Here is a 13,624-nt window from a genome sequence, read left to right on the forward strand (position 1 = left end):
AAGATGAAATGCTTTTTCTTCATTAAAACAGAAAAATGAGCTTTGTAAATAGGAATAGAAGGGTAAATTTATCAGCCCCTAAAAGTGTTCTCATTGTTTGCATAAAAAGTGTTTAAGCAATACTAAGAAGTCTCATTTGTGCCCTGAATATCCAGTGTCCACTTCAGCAGTGTCATTTAACAAGCACCACACTATATAAAGGGGACCTGTGAAAGCCACTCTTTCATTTCGCTTTGAAGCAGAAAGGTAAGTTGAATTTCCTTCTCATAAATCACAAGGAACTACAGCTAGAAGGCAAACCTGTTTCTTCATTTCTGTGGTCATACTTATTTTTAAATTAAATTTCCCTTTAATAGGTGGTGGGTTTTTGTTTGGTGTTGTTTAGGTTTTCACTTTTCTTACGTTAGTAATTATAGTAGATGCAGAGATGCCTGTAGGACACCAGATTGTAGTTACAGATGAAGGGCATGCAAACTGGAATAAAAGCAAAGATCTCTTTTTCCATTTTGTTATTTAACTAATCAGAACTCTGACTCTGCATCAGGGTCCAATTACGAACTGGGTGCAACAGTCCATTTAAATGTAAGTCTCTGAATGATCAGCACCAGAGGAAAAATACCTGTTGTAATTGCATTTCCTTATCTCAGGGACATAAGTATGCCTAGCCACCTAAGGTAGGCTTCTGATAGTGACTTTAATAATCTGCTCTGCAGAGTCATAGAATGGCTCGGGATGGAAGGGACCTCAAAGATCATCTAGTTCTAACCGCAAAAAAAAAAGCCCAAAGCAGCCGGTATTGGCGGAAGGAATCCCACCTCAGATTCAACACATGCAACGTGACAGTGCATTTTAATGCTACATGTATGCTCTCAGGTAGAGTTGAAATGTACTTGTTAGGGTGGATATTCTGGCAATGAGACAGAGAGTGTTGCTCAAACAGTTTTATAAATGCATCCTAAGGCTGAAATTTTTGACATAAATGTTATGTTTGGGGGCATGTCGCACCGAGCCAAGTTTGATTAGACATGCCTCTAGATGAACAAGTGGGCTTTGCCCTTAAGTATATTCACTATTGATGCAGATCTAGGATAATGTCAAAAGCCTTTTACAATAAAATCAGTCCTGCAGATGAAGCCATATTCCTTATTTTTAAAGCTCAATCCAGTTTTAGAGTATCCAGTTAATAAATGACACTAACAGAGATTCTGTATCTGCTTTTCATTTAATAACTGGATATCTCCATACCATGGTGTCTTATATTTCATCATTTCAGGTTTAACTGCGCAGCATTAGACAATGCTGCATACCCAACAGATGCGTTGCAAAGCCATGATCAGTTGTTTCAGAGTGCTTTTTAATCATATCTCAGCACTGAGATTATAACCCTACCTAATATTACATCTGAAAGATGAAATAAACTGAAACATGATGAATGGGCCTATAGCCAACCAGCAAACATGCATTTTGTGCAAGACTGACATTTTTAGGCTTGTGGAATTTTGTTCAAAACAATATGGGAATGTCAATGGAACTATAAAACTTTGCCCTTGTGAAAAACTTATTTCAAATAAATGTCCCTAAACAATATTGTGCCTAAAGAAAGAGATTGCTAACCAGCTCCAAAATATCACAAGAACTACTGTAACAGATTGTGCCTTTAAGGTTGGGGGCATATACATCTATGTTTCATTGACAGATTATAGGCCTAACAGAGAAGTAATGTCCTAAGCCTTATCAGTTTTATATCTGAGCTCATTTCTCAAGGATTAATCCTACAAATAGTCAGACATAACAAAAAAGAAGATATGTCTCCACTATTCCCAAAGGTGTAACTGTCATTCTGTAATAAGTAACTATTCCAATCTGTATCAGTCTAGAAACAATTTTGTGCATAAGCTATGCAATAGTAGCAAAACAAGCCGTAAACTTCAAACTGCACCCTATTGGAACAAGGCAAAGAGGCATATTTAAAGAAGAGGAAAAAAAAAAAAATCAATTACAAAAGCCAATGCCTGTATTTCTTGCAGAATCACTGCCTGACAAATATGTGCATTTTCTGACAGGTGCCCTGAGTAACCATGATGTCTTACTCTTTCTGCATGCTCACAGCAGCAGCTGCCTTGCTAGTGCCTTGCCATGCACTCAGCTGTCCAGGACTTCCTGAGCTATCCGATATCCCAGGACTTGGTGGACTACTTAGACTATTAAGTAAGAATAGTGACTGTCTTCATTATAATACACATGTACTAACTATAAGTCCCCGGTAAGGAAAAAACAAACCTTTATGTTGTCTTTTCATTCAGACGAAATAAGGCAATATTAGGGTTATATAAATGGTTAGGTGTTTCCAGGTCCAATGAAATCAGAGAGCAACTTGCTACCAGACCTCATGGCCCATACTTTCAGCCGGCAACAAACACAAGTTTGGGGGAAAAATCCTTGTCACAAAGGCTAAATGAATAAAAGCAGGTAACACAGAAGGACATGTGGCCTCAAGTAAGTGGTGGCGGTAGGCAGAAAAGGGGAAAAAACAGATAGAGAAAATAGTCAGTTAAATGTTTTTTCTAAAAGACAGAGCTCCTGTCTCATCTGGGAGAAGAGGGGAAATGCAGTTTATCAATACCTAAACATAGAAATACATATAAGCAAACATTTAAACCTTTCTAGTTCATATAGCCTTTCCAGTGTTACATGTTACATAAGAGAAGTATAGAAGCCTTTTTTTGTATAACTAAAATGTTATTCCAATATGTAATTTAAAGTGTAAATCAAAGGTGCCTAGTCTGTTTCTATAGTATTCAAAGACGGTATGTGCAAAAGGAGTCTGGAGAGGCATATAAATTGCACTGGGTAACTTTATGTCTATATGGAAATATTTTCTCCAGGTGCATTACCAGGGCTAAAGTGCTAACAAAATTGTTCATACTCTCAAACTGCGATGTGTTACATTTAAGATCTATCGTATACTGAAATTCCCCAAATATGCACCCATTATATAAATTATGTGTATATAAGTATGCCTCTCTTTTCCAGAACCTATTCTTAGCCCAAAGTGGCCTTTTGGAAGAGAAAGGCTTCCTGAACCTCCACTGACCACAGGGCTGCAAGGTAAAAAAAAAAAAAAAAAAAAAAAAAAAAAAAAAAAAAAGAGGAGGAAAAGGGGAAAAGATCTCTATATAGTGTTTTGTCAGACAAATAACTCTCTCTGTTGGGTGAAACGTTATATTTTACTGGCTGTCTGGCTGTGAAGAGTATGTAAGAGTTGGAACAGTACAACTCAGATGTAACATATGTTATGCCTCTACATTCCCACTAGTTTTAGTTGTGAATAATGGGAACACCATCACAGAAGCATGTCAGTAATTTTGTACTACACGTAGGACCTTTGTTACCAGTGGAAATTTGTATGAAATAAGTATCTGCCTGTACTGTCAGTGCCCATCCTAAACAACCAGTGCTGGATGGACTCTGTGTTTCACTCCACCTATGTGGAAACCCACCTATATCTGCATTTATAGTTCCAATTAAAATAAGATCCCGCTGTAAATACACAAAACATCCATTCAGCAGAATAAAAAGGAAATTATATAGACTGAATTTTGTGTAATGCCACAAGAACTGTTCCCTCTCAGAAATATCCCTGGTGCCTGTCCAGTATCAATTATGAGAATGAAAAATTATCCCTGACAAAACCATTGGCAAATACTTATGATGTGTACACTTTCATAGGCATGACACACATAAGACCTCAAACTGGATTTAGAAATGTATTTCATGTGTGGCTTTATTAGGCCTTCTCTACGCAGAAGTGAATTTATGTGCATTTCAAAGGGTTTCTTTTCTTTGTTTAATGCAGAATAGCCAAAAAGTGAAAAAATTATGGGAAAATATCTATTAGACCCCAGGCAATGTTAAAAGACATCAAGCGCCAGCTAGTTTTGGAAAATAGCTAAATTTAAGCCAATTATTAGTTCCTATCAGCAGAACCTAGTTCTTGCTTGTATAACTTCTATGTTTATGTGTGTAGGTCTACCTATCTCGCCTGACACTGAATTCAGTGATGTTTTAGAGAATTTCAGACAACGACTGTCCAGACTTGAAGGAGGTAATTTTTCCATGCTTACCTTTTCAGCTCTCAGCCATTTCCAAACATAGTGGGCAAAAGTAATTATAGAATCGAGACCTGTAGAACAGAAATCACATTTGAAAAATGGTCCTGTATTACAAAACTAGAACTCGCTGTGAGACACCATAGAGCTGTTCTAGGCCTATTGCAGGGCCTGTATTCGTTTTTTGTAGTGCCACAAACTAATTTTTGGCTTCAGAGAGGGTGACTAGACCTAAACCTGAAAAGCCTTACTCCCACTATTGACAGCATAGAATAAGATCTACTTTGTCAATGTAATCTTTAAAACAATACTTGTGCAGATAGTCATCTATTAAGATTGTCCAGAATTAGTTGAATATACCTAGATGCTATTACAATGCTCAATAGAAATAGATGTCCAGTAAGTAACATAATGGTTGCTTGTGAGACAACCTGGAATAATACTTTGGATTTTACAAAGTCAAGCATGTTTCAATGGTAAGGCAAGATATACCCACGTATACTCCAGTACCGAACATGAGATAAGAACCAAAGTAAAGTACTTTCTTAGTAGGAGAATAAAACACGGATTTCTCAGGAACACCTAATGGTTATTTGTTTGGATTTGGTGTGTATATATATATAAATACATATATATATATATACACATAATGTACATACACACATACATATATTGCAAATGATGTTGCACTTTCTGCATGAATTCATCAGAACTTGTCAGCCTTGTACCCTATTGCTAGCATTTATATCTTCGAGCAATGAAGTTTCCAGAGATGTTAGAAAAAGTTTTGAGTACTGAGTTTACAAAAGTAATGATAGTTTCTCTGTTTCCCTTGCTCAAATTTGAAACAAAATTGATCCTCTTTGGGGAGTACGCACAGCTAGTAGAGATGATACTGTACATAGCAACTATGAGTAGGATATCTTTGTCTCAGAGGAGACTATCTGTGGACAAAAGCAGCATAGCAATAAACTTATTGGACACCTATTGAACTGGGTAAACTCTGTAGATCTGTAATCTTCCCCTCACTCTCAGTGTTGCCCTCATCCATTCCCTCCTGCGCTCCTCTTACAACTTTTAATTTCCTCTTCGTCATCCTGATTTCTCTGTCTGCGCTTTCTCAGTAAGATGCCAGAGGAACCCAGAAAGCTAACTAGCTCTTTTTTTGGGGGGGGGTTAGTGCTTACCTTGAAAGGGAAAATAGCAAAAGCCGGAGAGAAAATAATTGCCAGCAACGGGAAGAAAGCGGACTTTTCATCTGCCCTAGAGTCCTGTGAGAAGACTGGAGGAACTCTTGCAACTCCCATGAATAAGGAGGAGAACAGAGCTATTTTGGGGATTGTGGAGCAGTATAACAGTTATGCCTATTTGGGCATTAAAGAGAGTGAGACCTCCGGACAATTTGAGTATATGAATGGCATGCCTCTGAATTACACCAATTGGCACCAATATGAGCCTAATGGCAAAGGCACAGAAAAATGTGTAGAGATGTATACCAATGGGAACTGGAACGACCGGAAATGCAACCTCTATCGCCTCACAATCTGTGAATTTTAAGGAATGATGTTTCAGGCACCTGAGAGTATGGAGACAATAAAACGACCTAGGCCTCAGGTTTATGCAATTTCTGTAGTTGTTACATGTCAGAAAATCGGAAACGAATCATATTATGGTGTATTTTTATCCCTGAGAAAATCCCAAATGTAGAAGGTGATTAACATAATTAAAATGTGCTTAATGGTATATGTTTCTCTCTGTTTGGGAGGGTTGGGAGTAGCTCAAAAGTCCTTGGTCACAACAGACTCTGTGCACTGGGTCTCTGTGAAGACTAGAAGAAAAATCCAAGGTTTGGCCTCGGATACTGGTTAAAAATTATCCTGGGATTCACAGTGGAAGCATTTCTAAGTATTTATGAGTTTCTGTCCGAAAGGAGATGGACAGAGTCTGGTGTTACTGGAGTAATTAAGGTGTTGGGATTTGAATGTCTGTTAGAATTATGGGGCTTGCAGTGACAGGTTTAGCAACCGCATTCAACTGTCGTTTTAAAAAAAAAAAAAAAAAAAAAAAAAAAACAGTAACAGTGGCAGTTGCAAGTAATTTTCCTAGTTAAATGAGAACCTACAAAACACTGATAAGCATTGCCTTTGTTCTACGTAAACATATAAAATGTTTATAAAATACTAAAGAGTTTATTTAGTGCTAAAATATCACATTCTCTTATGAAACAATAACCACTGCAGAAGGCTGCCTGTCCATCTCCAAAACCACTGACAAAGCACACACTGCATGTATATCAGGGGTGGAGGTAAGAGTGGAAGTTCAATCAAGGCAAAAGAAAAACTAGTTCTCTGCTGAAAGCACAAAGTCAGACTAAGACCCAAAACCCCTAACATCCAGAACAGCCTTTTCAGAAAGTGTTTCCACTGCCACTCAGTTTGAGTAGTAGGTTTGGGCAGTAAAAACCCAGCAAAAGACCAAGAGTAGCAAAGTGTCACTCGCTTACCTCGCAGTGGGGAAGTCCTGGGCTCATTCTCATTGTGGGGTCGTTTTATCTCAACCTGAGTGAGGAAAGAAAGTACTGAAATTAAAATGCATGCATAAACACGTATAGTTTATACTCCTCTTTTCCTTCTCCTCCTCCCCCACAACTTGCTCTGTGCAGGGAGACAGTCTGAACCCAGACTTGACTGTGGGCATTGTCATCTCTTGTCCCTAGCCTGACCAGGGGAAGAAATGGGATCTGTCCATGCGGTCATTTCAAGCCCTGTGGAGTAGAAAAGCTTTAAGATGTTCAGACACAGAAGATGAGGGGATACTTTTGGCAGCAGATGGTTCACAGTCAGCATCACATGCAAGACCTCAGCCAATCTGAGAATGGACAGGGTTGTGGAAAAGGGAAAAGCATGCCCAGTAGCAAGCTGGATAGATTTCAAAGTCTGAAAATACTTTACACAATAGCCTCATTGGAAACCTATGACCGTAATACCATTTCCACCAAAATTTTCAAACATTTTCATGCCACAACAAAAATTCTGACTCTCAGGTTACCTTGAGAAAAGGTAAGACTAAAGTAATACCATTTAATATTCCTAGGTTTGACTCTGACAAGTTGCACTGCATCTGCCAGAGAAATTTTTAAGGTTAACCTAAAGCTACCTCTACCTCTGGAATGGTAATAATTAATATTGTAACAAGTAAACCTTGTTGATAAGTTGTGTATTTCAAACATAAAGGTTTTTTGTGAAAGCGAGAGGAATAAATGGCATAAAGCAGCATCATGTTGCAGAAACACAAAAATAAAAATCACTCTGCTAAAAAGCTAAATTAAAATCTGAAACAAATGCACAAATTAATACACGTAAATCCCCAACTATCTACAGAGCATCCTATTCCTTTGGTTAATCAGTGAATTATTCACATCACATTTATGATTACAGTATGACCATAAAAGGTTCTTACTGAAAGCATTAATATGTAAAATATTACAAATGACTTACCTATCATAGTATATCATCTCTCGGTAAATGGATTTATACCTCAAGACACTTAAATGCTTGGTATGCAGTCAAAAAACACAACACTTTTTTGTTGTGTCAAGAGCTAAGTTTTACTACATCAAAAAGCAAAGCATCCAAGCTAGGTCACCAAGTACAATTTATTTCTGCCTAAACTGTTAGTATTAGAAAAACCCAACCAAACACAGGTATGGTGTGCAAAAATGAAAACTCGTCATCAAGTCAAAGAACTGCTAGGCAGCACTTGCATGTAGATGGCTCACTCCAAGAACAGAAACAATTGAGGTAAGCAAACTACAAGTTTCAGTTACTGTCATGAAAATATCTCTCCCTATAATGTCATACTCAGCTCTTCTCATTGAATACTCCACCCTTCCTCCTATGCCATTCTGAGGCAGCCCTCCTTTTTCTGCACCCAAAGTCTCAACTTATTTATTGCTCATGTGTAAATCTGAAGATATCAAGGAAACACCTGCTAGTTTCCTGTCTTCTTGTTAAACAATGGAGTCCATGTTCTTTGGCATGGACAGCTATCTCCTAGCAACCTCCGAAAATACATAATCCAGTGTTGTCCACCTTGCCCAGAAGAAATAATTCCCCGATAAAAGCCATATTCTACAGATATAGTCATAAATCATTATTATCTCACAGGATTCATGTGTAGTAATTAAAAGCCTGGTGAAGCTATAGCAATTTTTAACTAACTACCAGCGTACATAGTCAGGAGGTTAAATGAGTGGTGTGTTCTAATCTGCAGAAAAGCATCCCCAAACTGTTTTGTTCCTATAGCTAGCATTTTGTGCATGAGTGTGTAACCATATCAATTTAAACTCTCCAATAACATTTAAAATGTTATCAGTCAACCTCTTTGTGGTTTTTTTTTGTTTGTTTTGTTTTTGAAAGTGGCCTTTTTTTGTGAGAGATCCAACTGTCTCATTAACATGTAGTAATAGAAAAAGTTGTTGGTGTTTAATGAAGAGAGAGGAGGCTGGGCAAAAGGATGAATGCAACAAATTGTCCCTGTTCATTACTGTCTCAGTGGTACATAGTGAGGAGACACAGAAATTCCAAGTTAGTCCTTGGTATTTTTTAAGTCTTTTAGTGGTGTGGTGGTGTTTTTTTTTTGTTTGTTTGTTTGGTTTTGTTTTGTTTTTTTCCTGTATTAGTTTGAGCCTTTATTATTTGTAATAACAGATAAGCAATTGAAAAGTAGGATCTCACAAATCAGAATTGTTTCAGAAACTTTTCAAATGTTATAAAATCAGATTGTGAAAATTGAGATCTCTGTGAAAGGTCACAAAAATTCAGTCTTCTGAAACAAGATGGTTGTGTATCAGATGATAATAGGTTTCCTGCAGTTGTTATTAATTACAGTATGTAAGTAAGTAACATTTGGGGGGGTTGTCTGGCCATAAAAATGATGGGTATTGGTTTCAGAGGGGATCTCGGGTCTAGAGCGATATCCTCTTATAACTGTGGAATGCAATAGATGCTTTATCTTAGAAATATTGTTACCTCCCTACTCCCCCAGAAATCTCTACTGTGTGTAAAGAAATTGACCCTAGATTACAGCAAATAAGCTTGTTTTAAAGGATTCCTGATTTCTCTGGAAAAGGTGATGAAAACAAGTCCTGTTGAGCATCAGAAAATTGAGCTCAAATGAGACTTTACAAGTGTGGTAAATGCCAGGACACAACATAGGGAGGTAGGGCTACCTTATCTTTTAAAAACTGAGACCAGTACCTCCCTTACACTTTCTGTTTTTTAAGTTTAATTATATTATTCCTCTGTTCTTTTCTAGGAGAACATATGTAGTGGAAAAACACCAGTACCTAATGGTGCAATATCCTACCAGTGCTACGAATACAAGTTAAATGTTAATCATACATTTTACATCTATTTACAAGTGTTCCTTAGAACAGCAAGCATAAGCAGGAGAAGTATTTGCTGCCAGGATATGCTAGCCAGTTTTGCAACCAAACTGAAAAGAGGTGGAAAGGCTAATGGCCCTTCTACAACTCTTATGAACTGGAGGAAAACAATGGTCCTGAGTGCATTGTGTAATGGTGTAACACACATGTTTATTTAGACCCTGAAGAGAGCCAGAGTGCAAGTAAATTTCAGTATCTGAAGTCGAAGTCTAATATTTAAAAATGCATTAACCTACAGTTACACAAACAGGCCAGGCTGTAAAGCATGATCAATACAGGATGCTTGGAAACTAGAGTAGCACCTTTCCAAAAAGATAAGGGGACTTGGATTGAAGGTGAAGTGCCTGTTAGGAAACTGGGGTTTGGTGGCAGTTGGCTCAAGGGCGATAAGGCAGGTGTGATGCCAGGGCGAAACCTTGAATGAAACCTTCACCCACATCTTCCCTGGTGCCCCAGGAGCCAAGAGCACCATAACCCTTGACGTTTCAGTGTTTGCAGTTATGGTCATAAGGACAGTGGCGAACAACTGAACAGTCTTCTGCAGATAATGGTGGACAACCACTGAATATATGGCAAAGCAGTTTCAACTAGTTCAGAAACCTGAGGTCTCGTTCTCGCTCTCATTAGAAAGCTATTTTGCTAGTGGGAACCATAGAGGAGATAATGTTTTGCTTTCTACCTGTTATAAACACACAACTATCTCTGCCTCTGTTTCTCAGCCGAGCTGCACAAAGTGACAAACTGGAGACACCCAGTGACCTCCACTTGGATCCTCCACACGTGACTTGGGTCAGCAGAGCAAGATGGTGGTTGCATTTACGAGCACTGATCATGCTGTCTAAAGGTAAAGGTAAGACTTTCTGCTCTAAAATGCCGCTTGTAAATGCAACAAAACGCCGGGTTGAAGGTTGTCCTCCCAGGTGTTCACATGTAGCTGAAATCTTTGCTCCAGGGTTTTAAAGCTCAGCAAGAATAGCCTCAGATCTCTGAGAAGTTCTGCCAGACACCCGCATTGGGAGGGGAGATGCTGGGGCCCACATACGCTGCGCTCTTCCTGTTACTCGCAGGCATAAGGGGACAGTCTGACACATGGAAAAGAACATGCAGAAACTGCAGGACCAGGTGGTAGTGAGATAGGAGTGCAGCAGCAGCAGAGCACAGCAAAAGAGACAGGTAGAGAGAAAATACATATGAAAACATGGTTGGAACCATTTAAATACAAGGTGAGGGACTTTAAGGTTATTTATGTTATGACTAGCTCCGTGAAGGAAATATATATACACACACAGCTTTCAGGAGGTTAAACATATAGAAGAAATGCTAACAAAGAGGCCCATGGAAGGAACATGCGTCCATGTTCATAACCTAAAAGTCATCTCCAGTGTCTGTATTTCTCAATGCAGCTAAGAAAGATGTGTTGACAGACCTCTGTCCACAGCATTTTTATTTTTTTTTTTTATTATTTTTTTACCTACCTACATTGTGTAACACTAAGCTGTTATTCACAGAATCACAGAATTTCTAGGTTGGAAGAGACCTCAAGATCATCGAGTCCAACCTCTGACCTAACGCTAGCAGTCCCCACTAAACCATATCCCTAAGCTCTACATCTAAACATCTTTTGAAGACTTCCAGGGATGGTGACTCCACCACTTCCCTGGGCAGCCTGTTCCAGTGCCTCACAACCCTTTCAGTGAAGAAGTTCTTCCTAACATCTAACCTAAAACTCCCCTGGCTCAACTTTAGCCCATTCCCCCTCGTCCTGTCACCAGGCACATGGGAGAACAAACCAACCCCCACCTCGCTACAGGCTCCCTTGAGGTACCTATAGAGAGCGATAAGGTCACCCCTGAGCCTCCTCTTCTCCAGGCTGAACAAGCCCAGCTCCCTCAGCCGCTCCTCGTAGGACTTGTTCTCCAGGCCCCTCACCAGCTTTGTCGCCCTTCTCTGCACCCGCTCAAGCACCTCGATGTCCTTCTTGTAGCGAGGGGCCCAAAACTGAACACAGTACTCGAGGTGCGGCCTCACCAGAGCTGAGTACAGGGGGACGATCACCTCCCTAGCCCTGCTGGTCACACTGTTCCTGATACAAGCCAGGATGCCGTTGGCCTTCTTATTCTCATTAATGTGCTTCACTAGCACTGGTATTATAAAGCCTCCCAGCAATAGATGCAGAAACACTGAGGAAAAGGTCTCAATAATCAAAAATTATTTGTCATCATTGAGGCCCATAGCAGTGAACCTGGCAGAATTTGAGAATAAATAAAGTAGCTTATAAATTATAGGTTACAAGGTACAGTAATTATGAAGAATATTACAGTATTCTATTAAGCATTAACAAGTGCAGTTAAAATGTAAAGTTTCTAAAGTATTGTAGCTTGCTCCATCATATTAAAATGCTGATGGAAAGTGAGAGGAGAAAAGTTTACAACCTATCAAATCCACATCGGTCCTTCTGGGAAGGAAGTGTGCAAAGAGACTTCAGTTTCCCAGGCCATCACTCAGCACATGAAACTCAGTAAAGGAGGCTAAGCCTCCTGCCCTTCTCATACCTGTCCATCCCAGTTTCTGCCAGATGCAGCTGAAGTGCTGAAACCATTCCCAGCACGGATGCAAATACCCAAGTTTTGCCAGTGTCTTTTGCTAGAGCTTATCTGGACCCCATGTAATTGCCTCACAATCTGTTTCAGGAAATAATTAGAAAACCTCAGCGAAAAGAATGTTAAGAGGATCAAGTCAAACACTCAAAAGGTAGGAACTTCAAATTGTAGCATGAAAATTTAAGCAAAGGTTACTCATGCAAATTCAGTGTGTCCCTCCTCTATTTGACTACATACAACTGGTATTGCCTATTTATTTTTCACAGGAGTGGTGCCTTTTCCAGGGCACTTGAGAAGCAATGCAGGGAATCAATCAGGCCTCTGTGGGTATGACACCAATGGCCAAGGACCCCACCGTAGCTGCTGAGGTAACATCCTGCAAGGGTGCAGGGTACACGATACCTACAGAGGCAATCTAGGCTTGCCTCAAAGCAGTAGCATCTAAGGCCAGTATGGGTACCGCTCACATTCCTTGTCCAACCTCAAAGCACCCATTCCTCAGCCGACCTAGCTAGTAGCCTTCACGCAACATCCTTATGCTGTCCAGACATAAGGATGCTGTGATCCCACCTAGTTATTTGAACTGGAACACAGCCTGATACTCCATGCCTGCAAGTCCCAGTTAGATGGAAACAACTCACAGCTGAGAGTAACTGAGAAATGCATGGCAACAGTTTCCATTTCAGCCAGGCTCCATGCCTTGAGGCCTCTGTAATTCCAGGAATGATACAGGGCAGCTCTTTCCTCACTCAAAGGTCATTTTGCTGTTGGACAAAACTATGACTTACTTACATTGTACAGTAGAATTGTTATTTGTAATATATAAACCTCCCCTAGAGTAATCTGTAGGTTATTTAAGTCTGTGATGTACTATTGTCTTCTGGCTTTGTTGCTGCTGTGTGATTCTATGTAGTTACAAGTTTTCAGTAATTACAGGCAGAGGACCTGTCATGATGAAGAAAGTGACAACATTGTAGGGGTGTTCCTGATGAATATTATGCCTCAGGGAAACTCATTAGTTTGGCGTATCGTAACCGACATTTACAAGGTAACATTTGCACAGCAATTCTGTGGAAATATCAAGTATTTCAAGTAAGTACTGAGAAAGTGCTTGTTGCACTCCAATTTTTCTGCCACACGGAAGTGTTTCTACAAGTCAAGAAAGAACCCTTGAAGTTATTACTCACATTTCAAGTGTCCACCTCTTGAAGAAAACCCCCTGTCAATCAATCAAGTTAAAGGTCATGAAATTTCTATTCATGTGCAAATTCATATCATATTACACACTCTTGGTATTTCCCATAGATAAGATGAATCTCAAGTTACACACCCTATAAATTAGACTAGGTAATGTGCCTTTCCTATTTCTGACAGGAGCTGACAGGTAAGTTGAACATCCCTAAAGAGGTTTCTCTTTGAAATGTGTTTAATTCTCTCAAACCGGTCACAAACTTCTGCAGTTTAGATAT

General features: G+C 39.4%; 1 protein-coding gene across 2 annotated transcripts; it reads left to right on the forward strand.

Annotated features, from left to right (window-relative positions):
* On the forward strand, nt 1-6,868 carry LOC309880478 (pulmonary surfactant-associated protein A-like). 2 transcript variants are annotated; one of them, XM_082765459.1, is made up of 5 exons: nt 1-246; nt 2,064-2,208; nt 3,034-3,108; nt 4,028-4,105; nt 5,290-6,864. In XM_082765459.1, the coding sequence occupies exons 2-5, from the start codon at nt 2,079-2,081 to the stop codon at nt 5,664-5,666; spliced, it is 660 nt and encodes a 219-aa protein (XP_082621585.1). In that variant the 5' UTR covers nt 1-246; nt 2,064-2,078; the 3' UTR covers nt 5,667-6,864. The 2 variants fall into 2 exon arrangements, with proteins under 2 accessions (XP_082621585.1, XP_082621584.1); XM_082765458.1 differs by lacking the exon at nt 1-246 and adding an exon at nt 708-873 and having other exon boundaries at nt 2,110-2,208; nt 5,290-6,868.
* The last annotated feature ends 6,756 nt before the right edge of the window (nt 6,869-13,624 follow it).

Source organism: Aythya marila (assembly GCF_965140915.1).
Source record: "Aythya marila genome assembly, chromosome: 7".
In the NCBI taxonomy this organism is placed as follows: domain Eukaryota; kingdom Metazoa; phylum Chordata; class Aves; order Anseriformes; family Anatidae; genus Aythya; species Aythya marila.

What these genes read in the sequence shown, in the direction of transcription:
- LOC309880478 (XM_082765458.1), top strand. Translation starts at nt 723, where the DNA reads ATGGCTCGGGATGGAAGGGACCTCAAAGATCATCTAGTTCTAACCGCA. An exon ending in ACTGACCACAGGGCTGCAAG is followed by an intron (nt 3,109 to 4,027) that starts GTAAAAAAAAAA and finishes TTATGTGTGTAG; the next exon opens with GTCTACCTATCTCGCCTGAC. An exon ending in ACTGTCCAGACTTGAAGGAG is followed by an intron (nt 4,106 to 5,289) that starts GTAATTTTTCCA and finishes GGGGGGGGTTAG; the next exon opens with TGCTTACCTTGAAAGGGAAA.